Source organism: Larus michahellis, chromosome 10, assembly GCF_964199755.1.
Source record: "Larus michahellis chromosome 10, bLarMic1.1, whole genome shotgun sequence".
In the NCBI taxonomy this organism is placed as follows: Eukaryota; Metazoa; Chordata; class Aves; order Charadriiformes; family Laridae; genus Larus; species Larus michahellis.
The window spans coordinates 20,035,638-20,055,657 of NC_133905.1; the positions used below are offsets into that span (position 1 = coordinate 20,035,638).

The following is a 20,020-nucleotide window of genomic DNA, read 5'->3' on the forward strand; positions in this document are numbered from 1 at the left end:
TCTGCCTTCGTCTTCAGCGCCATGGGTCCTGAGGGCTGGCCACAGTCCTAGGAGCCGCAGCGAGGCAATGCTGGAAAGATGGATGTGCAAGCTGCTTACAAGGAAGACATGACTCAACAGCGCTTAATGCAGTCAGCTTTCTTGCTGCCTGATACATCACAATTTTAAGTGTTTATTCTCCTTTTTATTTTGGAAAATAGCTTTACCAGTGAGTCATGAAGCATAGCCAGTGTTCCTGTACAAGATGGCTTATAAAGAGTGGAAATGTCAGCATCGTGGTGCGGCTTGCAGGAATTCTCGCAGTGCAGCTCTCCGCCTCCACTTCTCAAGTGCGTGGTGACCTCTGAGGCTAGTTTCCTTGTTACCTTAAGTTGCCATCATCAAAGAGGACATCCCTACTCCCTTGTTCCTGTGCTGGCATCCTCAGGTGGTGCTGCTCTGGCACTTGTGAACTGGCAGGAGCAGGCATCTCTCTGATTCTGGTGGTGGTCTGGTAAGACATCAGTAGTCTTGAGCTAGGGTTCAGTAATGTTTAAGAGCATCTGGCTGGGTTTTCAACAGCACAGCACTGTTTGGAGGATAATGTTGGTATTAGGGGCAGACTTTACCCCACTGACAGACAGGCATCTAGACTTAAATATTGTAGAGCAAACTCTACATTTTGTAGAGCAAACTCTCTTCCAGTACAAGAGTTTTTTACTGGGGAGGATAATGGAATATGAACTGTCCTTCTGTAGTCAGCAATAACTCTGCTCTTGAACCTCACCCCTCACCTCTTGTGAGTCTGGCTTGATGGATGATCTGTCTTGCCAACTGTACGTCAGTCTGTTGGAAGGGAGGATGCTAAACTAGCCTGAATGTTTTACTGCTGTTTGAGCTATAGTGGCAGTATTGGATGATACCAAAGGATCTGCTTGGGTGAACTGGTCTGCCTCAAGCTGTTGTGTGGATTGTCGACTGCTTTTTACAGAATAATTGGAAGGACAGCTAAAATAGTTGAACCCATGCCTTTGTTTAACAGAGGAACGATGAGTAATATTTAGGCCTTGAAATAGTTCTCTGCTTTGTACTTGTTTGAAACTGATGGGATTCTTCTGTCTTTATTTGTGGATAGTGTCTATGTTTAGTAATAACACTCTACCTTGAGTTAGTCTGAAAACCGCTAAGCTGTATCTGAGCTACAAAGTATCTGTTTTTTAAGCTGTAGGTAGCTTCCTCTTTAAAAATATTACCTGAAATGCTACTTGCCGCAAAGTATTTTTTTTTTCTCACATTCACTTGTATATGGGAAACTATTGGCTATACCACTATTTTCTTTAGGGTGCAGGGCTAAAGTGTGGAGCAGTCATAACCAGGTTTGGACTCTGTCCCCACCTGGTGCCCAGCTCTTTCTCTTGCGTCATGGCCACAGAACTTATTCTTCATGGCTGTCACTCCCTCACAGGTGTGACTGCACATCTGAAACTTGTCATATTGAGTTTTCTTGGGAGCAGCTTGGCAGGGAGCCTGGGGCGCTTCTTGGTGGCTGCAGCCTGTTCTCATTGCCACTTTCTCAGGAGCCCTTGGACCACTGCAGTCATCTCATAAATATCTCTAGGCCACGTAGTGGAGAAGGCTTGGGGGACTTGAGGCTCCTGCTGTCCTCAGAATAATTCAGGTGGCATGTTTTTAGTTGTTGTTCACCTTTAGGAAAGAAGGCTGCTGAAAAGTAGGCCAAGGGTTCCCACCTCTTGCTCTGATGGCCAAAATCTGCCTGTAGCCCATAGATGAAGCACTCCTAACTGCGAGAACAGTCTGCATGGACCTTGGGGGGGTGTGTGTCTCTGCCTGGTGTTTGTGATCTCCATCCGAAGTTAATGAAGGTGTCTGAAGCTAATGAGTCTGCTTAGATTATCCCCCTTCTCTAAAGAGTGGATAATAGTTCTGTCACTGTTAAAACTGAGACCCTGAGACATTTTGTGATTTGCTTTCAGTGAAAACTGGGACTAGTACCAGACCTGAGAATCACATGCATGTCTCCTGAGTATGGCAGCTACCGTTATCACACAGATAAAGCTCTTATCTACCTTATCTCAAGAAGTTTAAACTACAGGAAAGTGTGAAGTTAAACTTGTCCCCTGTATTGTTTGGAATAACTGAAAACTCTGCTTTAGTCATTGGCAAAATAAAAGAAAATTAATCCAAGACAAAGCTGTGTTAGCAAGGGGAGATTTAAGTCTGTAAAGCATTTGTCCAAAATCTGTGAAGTGCTGATCTGTTGCAGATGCTGGCACCTTGCTTTTTCTTGGATATTAACTGCCATTAAACCAAACTAAACCATATATGATGTAAACAAGCCTCTGCTGCTGAAATTTCTTCTTGTTGTTAAAGCAAATAAGAGGGAGGAGAGAAATCCACAGCATGTTTTTGTCATGTAGTACAGCTTGGGCTCTGAGTGAGTTTAGGAGACAGACACTTTGAAGGATACCTCGAAGAGACTTTGTTATGAGTTGCTACAGAGAGAGACCATCTGTATTGGGGTTTTATTTCCCTCCTATTTATTCCCTGCCCTACACCTTAAAAGCCAGTTTAAATATTCACATCGTTCCGCTTATGTAGTTGCTTGTAGTGAATGTAGTTGCGTGGTCACGTAACCACAAAGGGAACTGTTTTCCATTGGATCAATGAGGTGATTCAACTCAAATGTACATACACTCATACTATCCCAAAATCCAGTGTGAAGGAGTGAGCAGGAACATGCAGACAGGGAGAGAGAGGCATTGTCCTGTTGCGGTGAGCATTTGGGTTAGATTGGGTTAACCATATTAAGAAGTATCACCCTTCCTTTTGAATCTCTTGAGCTGCATCTCTTACATGACTGAATTGGAGGGGAAGGAGAAGAGCCCATCTTCATCCAGAACTTCTCCTGGCCTGGAGGTGTTGTGTAGCTGCAGAGACATCCCGTGGCCAGATGAGGAACAGCCTGAACCGTGTCCCTTGTTCAGGCCTCCAAGATCCCTCAGTTCTTAAATTATTGCCCTTGGCTGTGGCTGTACTAAGAAACTGGCAATTTGATGAATTCAGAAACTGTAGTCACCATATGGTTCTTGTAGCAAGGACTTTGGATAACTCATCGTTGTGAGAAAATCCTGCGGTGTTTTCCCTAGCAGCCTCAGGAGCAGCTATGATCTAAGCTGGGAAGGGCAAATCGTCTGGAGAGAATTTGTACGGCTTTGCTTTTCTGTCATCCTGTGGCTGTGCTGGGCACTCTGCAAACATTAAAAAAGCATCTGTCTTCTCCAAAGCACTTCTAATCTCACTTGGATTTAGCAATCTCTTGCCTGTCTCTGGGGATCAGAGGTCTGTTGTGCATGTAGGTGCTGTGAAAGCATCGGGAAATAGATGTTGTCCTGAAGGGCTTAGAGTAATAAAGGAGAGAATCCAAGGGGAATCCATTCAGATACAGCATACACACGGCAACAGAATTGAGTGTGGCCCACTTATTCCAAGAGTCTTTCATGTCGTAGCTTGAAAAGAAGCGAGTCAGAAGAGGAGGAAACAGTGTTAGGGTAGGTGAACAGGAATTATTCAGTCGTTTAGATGTTAAAAATACAGAGGTGCAAGGAGTGGAATTTGGATTCTTGAAACGTTTGTTTCGCTTGTGTTAGTTCTGTCATTGTTACTAACAGGCAGGTGTGGGCTTGGTTTTAATTGTGCTGTTGCTTGAGGTGTGTGCTTGGTTGTCACGTTGCCTTTCTGATAAAATGATCTAAACGAAGGAAATAGTATTTTCTAAAGACAGGCAGCTCAAAATATTTGTATCTCCTCCTTTCCCTGTCTCCTGTCAACCCTATCGGAGAAGCTCTACATGACGCTGCCTCCAAATCAGTGTGTGTTTACCTGTAAGATTAAAGAGGTGGTGAGGAGCATGCTGGAACAAGTGGGAGGTAAACAGAGAACAGAAGAGGAGCAGTTATAAATAAATACCAAAAACTTTCCCTGGAAAACAGGGAGTGAATGCAAGCGATCCTCTGTTCACAGGAGTCTCCTTTGCTTTTTCAGATCATCGTAAGGAAGCAGATTGCCAGGATTTCCCCGCTGTGGCTGCCTGACCGCTGCTGAGCTACCCCTCCCAGCCCATGTGGCTCTCCCCATGCTCCAAGAGTGCAACTGGTGCCCAACGCAATGTGTGTTTGTCAAACCATGGAAGTGGGCAAGTATGGCAAGAATGCCACTCGATCTGGAGACCGGGGGGTCCTTCTGGAGCCTTTCATTCACCAGGTGGGCGGCCACAGCAGCATGATGCGCTACGATGACCATACTGTCTGCAAACCCCTCATTACCAGAGAACAGCGCTTCTATGAGTCTCTGCCCCCAGAAATGAAGGAGTTCACACCTGAGTATAAAGGTGAGGCCTGTTGTCATTCCAGAATGCAGTTACATGCTTCAAGAACCAGCCTTCTCATTTTCCTGCAGCTGCTGTCTGTTGGTGTTATTTGTTGGTTTTAATTCTTTCTCTTTGCAGGCTAGCAATTTGATAGGAGCATTTGGAAAGGAGGAAGTCTTTTTGTAGGCATGCACAGTTTAATGTGCTCCTCTTTCTAGGCAGAGAATGTGCAGTGTGACAGTTGCAGTCTGAAGCTTAAGGTTATGGAAGTGTAACTGAAGTAATTTTACTACCGAGTTATTGTCAATTACAGCCTTGACCTTGAGCAAATGAAGTTAGATCATATACTGAGCATTTGCACATTCCAGTCCCATAATTTATTGCTTCCTCATCACATCTCTTTCATGGGTCCATATCAGAAAGCTGCTGAAGCAGGAAGTGTTGCTTTCCCAGTGCTGAGGTGAAGCCTTTTCCCCAGCCGCTTTGAAGGAATGGAATTTTCCAGTGTCTGTATCGTTGTAGGAGGTCGGCAGCTCATCTGTATCTTTCAGAAGCTTGATATGCTCTTGGCCATGTGTGTTTCTATTCAGGATGGTGATACTGGCAGAGGTAGCCTTCTGGAGGACTCAGAGTTCCTATTGCCTCTGCTTCTTTGTTACCATGTGGCGTTGGGAGGACAGTGCTTCACAGACAGTTGGGACCACCATCTGTTCAGGGTCTTGTCGTTTGATCTGGCTGCAGCCTGAAGGTCTGAAAGCAGTATCAGCTTACCTACCTGTGTCTGTATGCAGACCATGAATGAAAGATACAGTCTTCAACAGACAGATCCTCTTGTACCCTCGAGCGACTCTGGAGCCATACGGTGCTCTAGTGACCCATCAGAAATCTCAGCTGAAGCCTGTGTAGTTGCTAGAACTGGCATGATGTCAGGCTTTCATTGGGAGATGTGTTTAAAGCTGATGAAGCTGATAGTCCAGATGGAGACCTGTCTTCTTGAAGTCAGATACTTCCTGGTAGCCTAAAGGCATAGGACATGCATCTCCACCCCAGTGTGGGACTTCATCTGAGAGTCCCGTGCAGTTTTCTGATAGTCCCAGAAATTGTTCTTACCGTTCTGAGGGAAGGGAATATTGGGGATGATATGTCCTGTTTGAGCAGTCAGGTGTTACTGTAAGCTTGCCCTTCCACAGGGGTGTCATGAGGAGCATGTCCAGGCAGCCAGAGCACTTGGACTGGCATTTATGTAGTGACATGCTGGCATCCTGAACTGCGCTGAAGTTGTGTTGAACCACCTGAACCGTGTTAGCATTGTCATATGCAAATAAGGAAAAAGGAAGGACAGTAACATGATGGGCTGCGTCAACTGAGCAGTGCAAGGTTTCCTCACGTTTATGGTGAATCATTTGATTCTGTGCATCTAGCATCTGATATTCCTGGCACCTGTTAAATACTGGTGACATGCTAATGAAAGATTTTGGCCATTGCAAGTTGGGACGTGGGCTGATAGCCTCATTTTCAGGGCTGGGGGAGTCCCAAAGACAAAGATGTCAGCCCTAACTAGAGGTGTCAGCTGACCTGCTCTGTCACTGGCCAGCTAGATATATCCAGTCTATAGCTTCCCAGGAGCCTTCAGGAGGTAAACCTGGACAGAACACAAATGGTCGTGCTAGCTTGCACCTGGCTGAGATAGATTTACTTCCAGGACCCTCTGTTTTTATTGCTAGGAAGCCCTGGGAGCTTGCAGATCCCTTTTCTGTAACGCTGGCTGACTTGCGGTAAGTGGCAGGTGTCACTTCAGCCGCAGCTCTATTCTTCATAGCTCGGATGCTGGAGAACTCCTTTAGCAGAGAAAGCACACTCCTCCTTGGCCAGCAGTGTCCTTGTCATAGAATCACAGCATGGTTTGGGTTGGAAGGAACCTTAAAGATCATCCAATTCCAGTGCCCCGCCATCGGCAGGGACACCTCCCACTAGACCAGGTTGCTCAAAGCCCCATCCAGCCTGGCCTTGAACACTTTGAGGGATGGGGCATCCGCAGCTTCTCTAGGCAACCTGTTTGGGTGTCTCACCACTCTCACAGTAAAGAATTTATTCCTAAAATCTAATCTGAATTTACCCCCTTTCAGTTTAAAACTATTACCTCTCGTCCTGTCACTATACTCCCTGATAAAAGAGTTCCTCCCCATCTTTCCTGTAGGCCCACTTTAGGTACCGGAAGGCCACTCCAGTGGCTTTCCCTGGAGTCCGGGTAGGTGATGTCAGTTGCTCTTCCCTTCTCCACCAGTGCTGTAACCCCATCATAGAAGGCTGCCAGATTTGTCAGACACAATTTGCCCTTAATGAAGCCATGTTGGCTGTCACCGATCACCTCCTTATTTTCCCTGTGCCTTAGCATAGTTTCCAGGAGAATCTGCTCCATGATCTTACTGGGCACAGAGGTGATACTGACCGGCCTGTAGTTCCCCAGGTCTTCACTTTCTCCCTTTTTGAAAACGGGGGTTATGTTTCCCCTTTTCCAGTTGGTGGGAACTTCACTGGACTGACACGACTTCTGAAATGTGCTGGATAGTGGCTTAGAAACTTCATCCACCAGTTCCCTCAGGAGCCACGGATGCATTTCATCAGGTCCCATGGACTTGTGCACCTTCAGATTCCTTAGATGATCTCAAACCTGCTCTTCTCCTGCAGTGGGCGGTTTTTCATTCTCCCAGTCCCTGCCTTTGCCTTCTGCGACGTGGGCAGTGTGGATAGAGCCCTTGCTGGTGAAGGAAGACCAAGGCAAAAAAGTTGTTGAGCCTTCTCCATATCCCAGATGACCAGGTCACCTGCTTCCTTCCAGAGAGGGCCCACATTTTCCCTAGTCTTATTTTAGTCACTGATAAAATGGGTCACCAACAAAAGGAAGACTAAAGGGCTTTCTTGTTGCCCTTGATGCCCCTGGCCAGATTTAATTCCATCTGGGCTTTGGCTTTCCTAACCTGATCGCTGGCTGCTCGGACAATTTTTCTATATTCCTCCCAGACTACCTGTCCTTGCTTCCACCCTCTATAGGCCTCCTTTTTGCTTTTGAGTGTTCAACCATGCAGGTCTCCCGGTGTTTTTGCCTGACTTCCTCTTCATTGGGATGCATTGCTTCTGAGCTTGGAGGAGGTCAACAGGAGGAATCCTTGTCAACAGCAGGAACACTTTGCAGGACATAGATACTTACCCAAATGAACTAGATACATGTTTCGGATGCTTTGCCCTGCTCAACATCTTGGTAGACTGTGCTTTACTTTCTCCAGTTTGATGACATTTGCTGCAAGACTGAATGAAAGGAAATAATCACACCCCTCAGCCTACCAGCTGTGCTTTTGTCCTTAATTTCCTGTGGGTGGCACAGCTTCCCCTGCTGCTGCTGACTGTTTGATCAGGTAGCAACACAGAGCACTATTTGGGGGATTTCTCCTCTGTTCCGTGCTAACAACAATTGGGTTCTTGTAGTCTTAAACCTCTTTTCATTGCTCGGTATTTGCTTTGCTGCTCTGTGAGCTACATTTTCCTCTCTCCTGTTGAACGTTTGGGTGCTAGTGGTTGTATATTCCCTCCACTGGGAAGCAGAACTGACGTGTCACTTCTCTCTGGCAGGTGTGGTATCTGTCTGTTTTGAGGGAGACAGTGATGGCTACATTAACCTCGTGGCCTATCCCTATGTGGAGAACGAGGGTCTGGAGCAGGATGATATGCCAGAGAGGGACCAGCCACGACGCAAGCACTCACGTCGGAGCCTTCACAGGTCAAGCAGCGTCACTGAGCATAAGGAGGAAAAGCCTGGCCTGGCCAGTGACAGCACTGAAAGGTAAAACTTTGAGGGCCCAGTGACAACATGGTGAGCAGAAAATCTCTCTTCCCCTTTGAGTTCTGGTGCTCCTTTTGTTGAGGATGTTTTGCACTTCCATACAGTAGCCAGGCTGTCTGGCACTTGCTAGTCCAGCACACTGTGGTACTGCAAACTGTGTCAGGAGTTTTGCCACGTTCAGGGCAAACTCATCCATGCAAAGTGCAGTTTATTGGATGTGGAACCAAAGCTTATCAAGCAGTTTCAATCACTCTTTGGTCGACCTGGTTATGAACCCAGAGGTTTTTTACAAAGGTACTTTGAATATGGGTCTCTGTACCTCCTCACAGCAGCCAGAGCTCCCTGAGAAACCAACGTTCCTGCTTACTCCTATCAGTTACAGTACAACCTCGCAGAGATGTTAAATAGACCAGACCCTTGAGTGTGGGTCCAGAGCCAGGGGTATTTATTGAGGATTTGCTGTTAAGAAGCTGGCAGGAGAAGGAACGGGAGATAGCCGTGTGCAAGGGAAGCATGTGGCAGTTGTAAGTATCTGGCGAATGTATGGATTCTAACAGGCAAGTTTGTTCTGTCTTTATACCAGCAGCATCCAGGAAACAAAGAGTCCCAGGGTGGACTTGCACATCCATTCAGATGTCCCATTTCAGATGTTGGATGGGAACAGCGGTCTGAGTTCTGAAAAGATCAGCTATAACCCCTGGAGCCTGCGCTGTCATAAGCAGCAGCTGAGCCGGATGCGGTCAGAATCCAAGGACCGAAAACTCTACAGTATCCTTTGGGGGAAGCAGAGTGTGTCAGGTTGCTGCTGCTGCCCTGGCCTACACGTATGTGCCTGAGGCAGTTGGGCCTGCGTTTCCTTTGGCTTTCTGGTCCTTCACGCAACCAAAGTTGTATTACATGTTTCTTCATCACCTGAACAGGGTGATCAGGCCCAGTCAGCATGGGTTTGTGAAGGGCAGGTCATGCCTATCAAACCTAATATCCTTCTATGATAAGGTGACCCACTTAGTGGATGAGGGAAAAGCTGTGGATGTTATCTACTTGGATTTTTGCAAAGCTTTTGACACTGTTTCCCACAGCATTCTCCTGGAGAAACTGGCTGCTCATGGCCTGGACAGGTGTACTCTTCGCTGGGTAAAAAACTGGCTGGTTGGCCATGCCCAGAGAGTGGTGGTAAATGGAGTTAAATCCAGTTGGTGTCCAGTCACAAGTGGTGTCCCCCAGGGTTCGGTGCTGGGGCCGGTTCTCTTTAATATCTTTATCAATGATCTGGATGAAGGGATTGAATGCACCCTCAGTAAGTTCGCAGATGACACTAAGCTGGGCGGGCGTGTTGATCTGCTTGAGGGTAGGTTGGCTCTGCAGAGGGATCTGGACAGGCTGGACCGATGGGCTGAGACCAATGGTATGAGGTTCAACAAGGCCAAGTGCCGGGTCCTGCACTTGGGTCACAACAACCCCATGCAGTGCTACAGGATTGGGGCAGAATGGCTTGAAAGCAGCTCGACAGAAAAGGACTTGGGAGTGTTGGTTGACAGCCGACTGAATATGAGCCAGCAGTGTGCCCAGGTGGCCAAGAAGGCCAACAGCATCCTAGCCTGTATCAGGAATAGTGTGGTGAGCCGGACTAGGGAAGTGATCATCCCCCTGTACTCGGCACTGGTGAGGCCCCACCTCGAGTACTGCGTTCAGTTTTGGGCCCCTCGCTACAAGAGGGACATTGAGGTGTTGGAGCGTGTCCAGAGAAGGGCTACAAAGCTGGTGAGGGGTCTGGAGGACAAACCTTATGAGGAACGACTGAGGGAGCTGGGGTTGTTTAGCCTGGAGAAGAGGAGGCTGAGGGGAGACCTTATCACCCTCTACAACTACCTGAAAGGAGGTTGTAGAGAGATGGGGGCTGACCTCTTCTCCCTGGTGACAAGTGATAGGACGAGGGGAAACGGGTTCAAGTTACGTCAGGGGAGGTTTAGATTAGATATTAGGAGACATTTTTTCACTGAAAGGGTTATTAAACATTGGAATAGGCTGCCCAGGGAGGTGGTGGATTCACCATCTCTGGAGGTGTTTAAAAAAAGGGTAGATGGGGCACTGAGGGACACGGTTTAGAAGTGGCTCTTGTCAGGGTAGGCTAAAGGTTGGACTCGATGATCTTAAAGGTCCCTTCCAACCTCAACAATTCTATGATTCTATGATTCTTACTGTTCCTTCCTGCTTCCCATAGACTGACAGTATGTCTTACACTGACGCTCAGAGAAAACGTGTTTCTGACTAGATCCCGTGTTTTCTTCCTTCTCTGGTCCTTTGTTGGCTTCTGTTTTGAACTGTAGTTTTTCATGTCAGGCTTTTCCCGGCAGCAGATGTAGGTCTACCCTGTTCAGTAATCCCTTGGGAGGGAGCTGTGTTTGTCCTCGTCACCTTTCTTGAGCCTCTTCCGGTTCTCCTGTGTCCTTCTTGGAGACCGTGACCAGAACTGCGCACAATACAGAAGATGCTGGTGAACCAAAGATTTCCACTGGTGTTCAGTGCTGTTTTCTCTCCCTCATAATGCCTAACACAATCCCTTGTTCTAAACGCTGTTTTGTCACCCCGAGATCCCATTCCTGACTGGTAATAGCTGTCTCAAAACACATTGCTTTATGTGTTAAGAATCTTTTTCTCCTTATGTTTATCATCTTGTTTGTAAACTTAGGTGAATGTTACCCACCCATTTAATGGTTGAGTCAGTCTCATAAGATCCTTGTGGAGTTTTTCACAACTGTTCCTCACTTTTGCAACCTTGAGTAACTTGGTGCTTTGAGCAAATTTGTCATCTCACTGTTCACTCACTTTTACGGATCACTTGTTAAACAGCATGGATGTCCACACAAAGACCCTGCTGGCGACTTTGGCTGTGAGACCAGTCAGGCTAGTTTGTAGTTCCCCAGATCTCTGCAAATCAGCATCATGGTAGCCCCTGTTCGGTCCCCTGGTACTAAGGCAGCGCTAAACAAGTTACACATCTCTTATTTTCTGTTCGACATGTGATCTCTTCTCTTGGCATTTCAATTTGAGAATTCTCTGAACTCAAAAAGAGAGTTTTGGCTTGAGAATCCCCTAAGCTCTTCCCCAGTAAGCAAAGCAGCAAAATATTAATCTTATTTTTCTTTTTAGGGGTCTCTTCACACACGCCCACCCCATGCCCCTCCGCTGTAGCTCCTTTTGTACTTTTTCTTTGAACTCTTCAGGCAGTCTGACCGGCTTCTTCATGTGGTTGAAGATGGGTTTGTTACTTTCTGTGCCTTCACAAATGACTCCTCGTGCTTTTGTCTGGAACTTGCCCACTTGTTGGGGTGGTTTTATTTCACCTGCTGGACCTTGATTCTATTTTCCATGCATAGAAACAAACTTATTTTTAATAGCTGTATTCTTCATCATTTTAACTGCGTGGGCTTTCTTTTCCTATTCTCAAACATGTTCTTTGAGCCTCCAGCTTTTATTTTTAAATAGCCTGCATTACTTGCAGAGAAGTAATTCTTTTGGGCTGTCCTTTTTATTCACACTTCCTTATTTTTGTGAAGTTCCTCTTTCAAAATGAAACATAGTTGATGATAGATTATTTTTTTTTCTAAATGTTAAACTTCCTCGCAGGTTTAATCTAGCTGTGCTCTGGCTGCCATTTCAGCGCAACGTGTTGAACTGTGCCCTGCAGGGCTACTTGGGGCAAACGTCAGGGTTGTTTTTTCCCCTTTGGGACAAGCTGCTGCACTGATTGTCTCAGGTTTGTTCTCAGCGCTGTGCCCTAATGGAGGGTTTGTCCATTGTGCATGCTGGTAATTGAAGGCTCCCGTAACTGTTCCGTTTCCTGCCTTTGTAGCCTCGTGGTTTCCCCCCCCGTGTGCTGGGCAGCATTGCTCTTCTGGGCAGGCCAATAGCAACAGTACTGTGCTATTACTTGAGCCCTGAGTTTTCAGTCCGTGGGGATTGTATTGTTTATCCATATGGTTAAATTGCTAATTTGATTAGACTTTGAGCTCTTCCTTAGTGTATCAGCAATTCTTACTGGCAGATTATGTCTTTCCTGACACTAGCGTTCTGCTCTTCAGTTCCCCCTGCTGAGTTTCCAGGACGCCTGCATGTGATCTTGCTTACTGTTGGCCGTTCCCATTTCCAGGCTGGTTTCTTCTACCAAGTGTCAAAGCCCGCTCCTTTTCTTTACCTCCCCAAACAGTTCGCTCTGTCTGTTCTTTGGGTTCCTATTTGTTTGTTGCCCAACCCTATCTCATGCTGTCTGTGATGGCGCCAGGGAGTGGTGTTTCTGACAGGTGAGCTCTCCTTGACATGTCTCCCAGAGTTCCTTTTGCTGGAGAACGTGGTACATCACTTCAAGCTTCCCTGCGTACTTGATCTGAAGATGGGGACCAGACAGCACGGAGATGATGCATCTGAGGAGAAGGCTGCTCGGCAGATGAAGAAGTGTGAACAGAGCACTTCTGCCACCTTGGGTGTGCGCGTGTGTGGGATGCAGGTAGGGATCCCCGAGGCTGCAGGTGCTGCACGCTCCCCCTTGCAGCCCCATTATTGCTCACAGTTAGTGTCTTCTGCTGAGCACTGAGTTACAGTCTTCCACTTCAGGTAGGTGCACCAGTGTTCACGGTATGTGCTTTTTCTCTTCATTTTTAAGCCGGGAACAAAGGAACCTGCTTCTCCTGAGATGGCCTGCTTTATCCAAAGCTGGTTTGTTCACAGACAGTTAGGGGATTTTCTAATAAAGTTATTTTTGTGACTTAGTGTTCAGCTAGAATCACGGTGCCTGGGGCGGGAGGTGTCCCTCTGTCCCAGCATCAGCTGACATTTGCTTCCGTACCGTATTGGGAGTTAAGGAGTTGCTCTCCTCTTGAGGCCAGGCCCTGCACACAAGGATTTGCTGCTGGTGCTGTTGTGCAATAGTGGCTTCTTTCCCCACCGGCAGGAGGATTTTGTAACCCAGATCTCTGCCCACAGACTCTGAAGCAATGAGGGCCTCGCATTAGTCACATGCCACATAATAAGGGCAATACGTGCCAGCAGCTCCCTCTGCCAGAGCATTGTCCGAGTTGCTGTAAGACTTGGCTTTTTAAGCCTCAGGCTCTGTTGTGTCATGCTTCTTGGGGAGGCTTGGATTCACAAACTGCCCTTTGGGTGTCCTGGGAGAGAACCGGTATTTGGGCGCCCTGGCTGTGCCCCTGGGATGCACCCATGAGCTGCTTTGAGATTCAGGGAACAGGCAGAGCTGTTTAATGCCCCCTCTTCGGCAAAGTAGGCACAGAACGAGTTCCCTCTGCCCTGCCAGTGCAGGACAGCTCAGGGATCTCTGTGTGTGGCCTTCACCTGGTGCTCCCGCTTGATGTGCATTTCCTTTGGCTTTCTAGGTCTATCAGCTGGACACAGGGCATTACTTATGCAGGAATAAATACTATGGACGCGGTCTTTCCATCGAGGGCTTCCGCAACGCCCTCTACCAGTATCTCCACAACGGCATCGAGCTGCGCAAGGACCTCTTTGAGCCTATCCTCGCCAAACTGCGAAGCCTGAAGGCGGTTTTGGAGAGACAGGCCTCCTACCGCTTCTACTCCAGCTCCCTCCTCATCATTTACGATGGGAAGGACAGCAGGGCAGGGATGTTTGTGGAGCGCCGGCCGGAGATGCGCCTGAAGCGGGTGGACACCTCTCTCCCGGAGAGCCTTCAGGATGGCAGCAGCATGGAGCCTGGCTCCTCGGCCCAGCCCAAGGTGGATGTGCGTATGATTGACTTTGCACACAGCACGTTCAAAGGCTTTCGCGACGACCCCACTGTGCATGACGGACCCGACATGGGTTATGTATTCGGGCTGGAAAGCCTCATCAACATCATGGAACAGATGCGTGAGGAAAACCAGTAGCCCTGGGCTATGGCCTCTTATTCTTGTCCTGGTGGCAGGAGCAGACAAGACCACCTACTACCACAGGAAAAAAGCAGACAATTTTGGTTTTAAACAATTGTATTGCTCCATTGTTTTTAAATGTACTTGGATAGAAGAGCTGAGGGGAGGCAGGATGGAAGAGCTCCTCATGCTGACCAGATGGTTCTGACCGCACTAGCTCTGCCTTCTGGAGGAGGCTCTGTAGATGCCTGCTGGGTGTTGGGTGTCCCGGTTCTTCGCTCGTCGTGTGTGCGTTCTGGAGGGAGGACCTGGATGTAGGGAAGAGGAAGGAGGAGAGCACGGGGCGCTCTGGGGGGCTGGAGCTGTGGCCTGAGTAGCCTTCTGCTTCAGGAGCCCCCGGGAGAGCCTTCCCTTTGAAATTCTCCTGAGTTATTGGGAAAGGGTGCTCGACTAACAGTCGGCAGCATCTGTGGGGCTGACGGTGAGCAGCACAGGTGCTGGTCTCTGCGTTCGGTGGCACTAGCTCTGCCCTGGGTTTTGCTGATGGGGCTTTGCTTTTGATGCTGCCTTTCTCTGCTGTTTGGGCACTGTGACTAACCAACCCAAACACGGAAATAAAATGACCAAATGCAACCCCTGGCAGAACTGCGGCCCAGAGGGAGTGCTGCACACCGGGAGCTGTGCTCAAGCCTGGGATCTGCTCCTTCCTTGCTAGGGTGGCATGGTCAGGGCTTGCGTATGGGCAGGCACGGGGCTCTGCAGGAGTAATTCTGCCCTGGACCACTGACCAAGCAAGAACTCAGCTCGTGGGCTAGCAATAGTATCTGTAGCAGTTAACGTGACCCCAGCTGTGCAGCGGGGCCTTTCGGACCATTTCAACCCTTCTCGTCATGTAATGCTGGTCCTACAGGTTGCACGTGGGTGTGCCGGTGCGAGGCTGCCCTCGTCCCCCCGTGGGGCTCCTGCCCCCCAGCCCCAGCTCTCCCGGCAGGTCCCTGCACGGGGATGGTGGAAGGGGAGGCCAAGGGTTAGGGCTGATTCCCCTTCTCCTCCCTGGGGGTCTCCAGGGGGGCAGGTGAGGGGGGGACCTGGCTGAGCAGCGAGTGCCGTCACCAGACTGCTTAGCTCTGCTTCACAGAGTCAGTCTTTCCCAAAATAAATGACCAGTTTGTGGATGAAAGAGCCAGCTGGGCTCCCTCCTGGAGCCAGTGCTTTACCCCTGGCTTCCCTTGATGAGGGCATTAATGTTTGATACTATGACCTGGTGGTACCAAACCGTACTCCGCTCTGCATCACCCTCCTCTGTCTCTCTGCTGGGACCACCCCGGTTCCTCCCTCCCCGGTGTCACTGACTCGTTCCATGGTGATACTGTTATCCCGGCTGCCTGAGAAACTCTGCCTGGGTACCTGCAGGGCCAGGATTGGTTTGTTTGGTTCTGTTTTGTTTTGTTTTCTTTTTTACTTCAGGAAAGATTATTTGGGGAATACTCTCCCTGCATGTAGCATGTGTGCACAGTCTGCTTGGAAAGTGTTGGTGCTCGGCTGACGGCTGCAGCTGCGGCAGTGGGCGCAGGGCTGTGGCACGGGCAGGGGAAGAGCTGGCTTTGTCCTACATTGTACCCCGCTGACTGTCCCCCAGCTTGCCCAAGCCACTGCTCAGGACGAGGACCTTCATTCACGCTACTCTCCCCTGCACTGGGTTACTATTTCATTGCCTCTGCCCCCTAGGCGAGGCTCAGGGGGGGTTCAGGGAACAGGTTTGCAGGAGGGAGGGAGCTGGATGAGCAGCTGGAGCAGCAGGTGCCCCGGGTCCCCGGAACAGCCCAGGTACCCTCCCTGCCCTGGCCCTAGTGTGGCCCGTCGCAGCCCACGTTGTGCATGTCCTTGTCCCCAGCAGGCAGGGCCTAGGGCCGTTCCTCGTGGGGACACCAGCGATGTCCGGCCGTCCCGCTCCTCGCTGGGCCGGGGGCAATGGACGGGGCCGCTGCCGCTGGCTCTGTCAGAGCCCCGAGCCCCTTCCCTTTGGACCACCGCCGTGGGACTCCACAGCTTGTACATAGCCTTGCCCCCCCCCCGTTTGTTTTTACATGAATAATCACCCTGTTTGTGCTTCACAGAGAACCAAAAACCATTAAAGGATCCGGTTTTGTCCGTGGTGTGCAGTGCCTGCCTGTTGCCGAGGACCGGGGTGGGGCTCGGGCAGGACCCCTCAGCGGGCGGCTTAAAAGTCTCGCCTGGCCGGCGCGGGGCGCAGTCGTGCCCCCCTCCCTCTTTTTACCAGGGCTCGCCCCATCCTTGCTCGCCCCGGGCAGGGTGCGGCAACAACCCCACCTTGCGGCTGCCGGGGCGGTGCGGGAGCCGAGCGGGACCGGGACCCCTCTGCCCCCGCAGCGCGGTGGGTGCCCGCTCTGCTGCTGCTGATCTCCGCTTGCTTTAGGGGCGGGGGCGGGCGCTAGGACCCGGGGTGGACACTAGGACCCGGGGCGGGCGGCGTGACCCGTGGCAGGCCCTAGGACCCGGGGCGCGGGCGCTAGGACCTGGGGCGGGCACTAGGACCCGGGGCGCGGGCGCTAGGACCCGGGGCGGGCGCTAGGACCCGGGGCGCGGGCACTAGGACCCGGGGCGGGCGGCGGAACCCGTGGCGGGCGCTAGGACCCGGGGCGGGCGGCGGAACCCGTGGCGGGCGCTAGGACCCGGGGCGGGCGGCGGGACCCGTGGCGCGCGCTGAGATCCGGGGCGGGCGGCGGGACCCGTGGCGGGCGCTAGGACCCGGGGCGGGCGGCAGGACGCGTGGCGGGCGGGGGGCGTGGCGGGCGGTGGTGACGCGGAAGTGTCGCGCGGCGGGCGCTGACGTGTCGGCGCGGGCGCGGGCGCGGGGGGATGCGGGCGCTGATCCTGGTGGGCGGCTTCGGGACGCGGCTGCGGCCGCTGACCCTGAGCCGGCCGAAGCCGCTGGTGGAGTTCTGCAACAAGGCGCTGCTGCTGCACCAGCTGGAGGCCCTGCGGCAGGTGGGGCCGGCGGCGGGGGGGGGGCGCGGGGGTCTCCCCGCCGCCCGCTGACCCGCGCTCCCGCAGGCCGGCGTCAGCCATGTGGTGCTGGCGGTGAGCTACATGTCGGAGGCGCTGGGGGCCGCCATGCGGGAGCAGGAGCAGAGGGTAAGGGTCGTGTCGTGTCCCCCCCCCGCCCCCGCATCCCCCCGCCGTCCCTCCCCCGCAACCCGACGCTCACTTTGTGCCCGCAGCTCGGCATCCGCATCTCCCTGTCCCACGAGAAGGAGCCGCTAGGCACGGGTAGGGTGCGGGCGGCGGGCAGGGGCGGGTGGTGGGGGGACACCACTGGGATGGGGACACCATGGGCAGCAGGGTGGGCATGGGATGGGTAGGGCTGGGGGACACGGGGAGGACACCATGGGCAGCAGGGTGGGTATAGATTGGTAGGGCTGGGGACGCTGTGGGCGGCAGGGTGGGCATGGACGGGTATGGCTGGGAGACGCGGGGACAGCAGGAGGGGTATTCCAGGATAGGCACGGGCAGGACGAGTTGCCAGGGACATCAAGACAGGCACAGGAGGGACCAGGGACAGCAGGGCTGGGTGAGGATTTGTGGGGACTGGGGGCTTGGGAGGGCTGGTGGGGAGCAGGGACACCGGGAGGGGCGCAGGTGGGGCCAGGAGGGCACTGGGCTCACCCCGACCCTGTGGCATCACTCATGGCCGGGCAGCGGGGCCGCTGGCGCTGGCGCGGGACCTGCTGGCCGAGGGCGGGGAGCCCTTCTTTGTCCTCAACAGCGACGTGATCTGCGAGTTCCCCTTCGCGGCGCTGGCCCATTTCCACCGGCAGCACGGCGGTGAGGGCTCGCTGGTGGTCACCCGCGTGGAGGAGCCAGCCAAGTACGGCGTGGTGGTGAGCGAGGCCGACACCGGCCGCATCTGCCGCTTCGTGGAGAAGCCGCGCGTCTTTGTGTCCAACAAGATCAACGCCGGGCTCTACATCTTCAGCCCCGGCATCCTGCAACGCATCCAGGTAGGGACTGGGGTGCAGGACCAGGCCAAGCCAGGCCCGGGGGCGGTTGGGTCCCCTGCTCAGCCCTGTATCCTGTCCCCGCAGCTGCGCCCTACCTCCATTGAGAAGGAGATCTTCCCAGCCATGGCCCAGGAGGGGCAGCTCTATGCCATGGAGCTGCAAGGTAAGGCCCTGCACACAGTGCAGGCAGCATGGGGGGGGGGGGGGGGGCAGGTCTTGCCTGCACTGCCACCACCCTGTGCTGGGGGGCTGTCACTGCAGCTCTGTCCCTGCAGGCTTCTGGATGGACATCGGGCAGCCAAAGGACTTCCTCACGGGCATGTGCATGTACCTGCAGGCGCTGCGGGCTCAGCACCCTGAGAAGCTGCACTCGGGGCCTGGTGTCGTAGGGAACGTGCTGGTGGTAAGTGCCAGCCCCCAGCATGCCGGCCGTGGGCACGTGGCATGGGCTTTCCCCATCCTCCCACCCCTGTCCTTGAGTTGTGCCCTCCTGTCCCCACACTCGCTGAGTGGTGTGGGCCACGCCGAGAGCTCTGGTTGCCCTCCCAGCCCCGGCACAGCCCCTCTTCTTTCCAGGACCCCAGCGCAAAGATCGGGGCAAACTGCGTCATCGGCCCCAATGTGACGATTGGGGCCGGCGTGGTGGTGGAGGACGGAGTGCGCATCAAACGCTGCACCGTGCTGAAGGGGGCCCGCATCCGCTCACACTCCTGGCTGGAGTCCTGCATCGTGGGCTGGAGCTGCTCTGTGGGGCAGTGGGTGAGGATGTGGGTGCCCCCCTGGGGAATCGGGGCTCTGCTCTTGCCTTCCCACCTCCTCAGGCTGTGCCCGAAGGGATGGAGGGATGCACAGTGCCTGCGGGCAGGCGCGTGGCACTGAGCCCTGAGTCAGGGCATGCGTGACAGGGCCTCTCTGGGGCAGGTTCGCATGGAGAACGTGACAGTGCTGGGTGAGGATGTCATCGTCAATGACGAGCTCTACCTCAATGGGGCCAACGTGCTGCCACACAAGTCCATTGCCGAGTCTGTGCCAGAGCCGCGCATCATCATGTAGCAGCCCCTGGTGGGCCCTGCGCTCCCGGCTCTGCTTCGATTAAATATTTATATTTCCATCTACTGCTGAGCATCATCTGAGTGTCGCCCAAGTGCTGGGTTGCTTGCCAGGGCCAGCGTGGCTTCCCCTCTCCGTGTCCCAGGGCACCACATAAGGAAGAATAATTTAATGCTGCATTTCATGAAGTCAGCCCCTAGCCAGGGGCAAGTTAACAGCCCGACTACCCGGCCCGGCCCCCCCACCCTGGCGCTGCTGCGTGTTCCCCCAGCAGATCCCAGGCCTTGGGCTCCCCTTCCTGAGAACGGCCTGTGGGGCAGAGGGGCTGCTGTAGCCCAGGCGCTGGGTGAGGGGGTCGCTGGCCCCAGAGCCTGGCAGTGGGCCTCCTCCCAGCCGCCCCACACTGCAGCCCCGTGCTGCGTCCTGGCTTTATGTTAGGGGAGAAGCCAGTGTGTGGGGGGGCTGCCCTGCTCAGCTAGGGGGGCCCGTGGTATGGGGCTGGGTGCTATGAGCTTGCTGGCTTGGTGAAGTCGTCCACCCCTGTGATGGTGGCCTTGCAGAAGAAGCAGTCCTTGTTGTTCATCAGGTGCTGGTTGATGCAGGCTCTGGGACAGAGGAGGAAAGAGCGTGAGCTCCCCCCGGCACAAAGCAGGGAGGGGTAGGGGGCTGGCAGTCACGCTGGGGTGGGCGGGGGGGGTGGGGGGTACCACGGTACTCACTTGCATGACTTGTGGGAGCAGGGTCTGAAGATGGCTGAGATGGGATGTGCATAGCAGATGGGGCACAGGTCTTCCTCGCTGGTGGGCTGTGGAGGGTCACCGGGCAGTTAGCGGCAGCAGCAAAAAACCCCCGTGTCCCAGGGCAG

General features: G+C 52.8%; 3 protein-coding genes across 9 annotated transcripts in view; 2 read left to right on the forward strand and 1 right to left on the reverse strand.

Moving 5' to 3' along the window:
* IP6K1 (inositol hexakisphosphate kinase 1) overlaps nt 1-16,239 on the forward strand; it is a 45,449-nt gene extending 29,210 nt beyond the window's left edge. For 2 of the 4 annotated variants that reach the window (XM_074602797.1, XM_074602796.1), the window contains 5 exons: nt 4,042-4,387; nt 7,994-8,204; nt 8,788-8,972; nt 12,533-12,708; nt 13,592-16,239. In XM_074602797.1, coding sequence (XP_074458898.1) covers nt 4,165-4,387; nt 7,994-8,204; nt 8,788-8,972; nt 12,533-12,708; nt 13,592-14,101 — 1,305 coding nt within the window. In that variant the 5' untranslated portion in view covers nt 4,042-4,164 and the 3' untranslated portion in view covers nt 14,102-16,239. The remainder of the gene's footprint in view (nt 1-4,041; nt 4,388-7,993; nt 8,205-8,787; nt 8,973-12,532; nt 12,709-13,591) is intronic. The other 2 variants (XM_074602799.1, XM_074602798.1) reach the window with 1 other exon arrangement.
* Nucleotides 16,240-16,873: 634 nt separating this feature from the next.
* GMPPB (GDP-mannose pyrophosphorylase B) lies at nt 16,874-19,220 on the forward strand. The gene is made up of 8 exons (XM_074602289.1): nt 16,874-17,092; nt 17,159-17,239; nt 17,326-17,374; nt 17,804-18,105; nt 18,190-18,268; nt 18,381-18,508; nt 18,682-18,864; nt 19,027-19,220. The coding sequence occupies exons 1-8, from the start codon at nt 16,964-16,966 to the stop codon at nt 19,156-19,158; spliced, it is 1,083 nt and encodes a 360-aa protein (XP_074458390.1). The 5' UTR covers nt 16,874-16,963; the 3' UTR covers nt 19,159-19,220.
* An 89-nt stretch (nt 19,221-19,309) lies between these two features.
* The window catches only part of RNF123 (ring finger protein 123), a 54,028-nt gene continuing 53,317 nt past the window's right edge, over nt 19,310-20,020 (reverse strand). For all 4 annotated transcript variants that reach the window (XM_074602287.1, XM_074602285.1, XM_074602286.1 and 1 more), the window contains 2 exons: nt 19,875-19,960; nt 19,310-19,760 (listed from right to left, as the gene is read on the reverse strand). In XM_074602287.1, the coding sequence (XP_074458388.1) occupies nt 19,661-19,760; nt 19,875-19,960 (186 nt within the window). In that variant the 3' untranslated portion in view covers nt 19,310-19,660. The remainder of the gene's footprint in view (nt 19,761-19,874; nt 19,961-20,020) is intronic.

Excerpts from the sequence above, each read along its gene's own strand:
- GMPPB (XM_074602289.1), top strand. The coding sequence starts at position 16,964 with ATGCGGGCGCTGATCCTGGTGGGCGGCTTCGGGACGCGGCTGCGGCCG. Across the intron at positions 18,509-18,681 it reads TCGTAGGGAACGTGCTGGTG|GACCCCAGCGCAAAGATCGG; the intron begins GTAAGTGCCAGC and ends TCTTCTTTCCAG. Across the intron at positions 18,865-19,026 it reads GCTGCTCTGTGGGGCAGTGG|GTTCGCATGGAGAACGTGAC; the intron begins GTGAGGATGTGG and ends TCTCTGGGGCAG.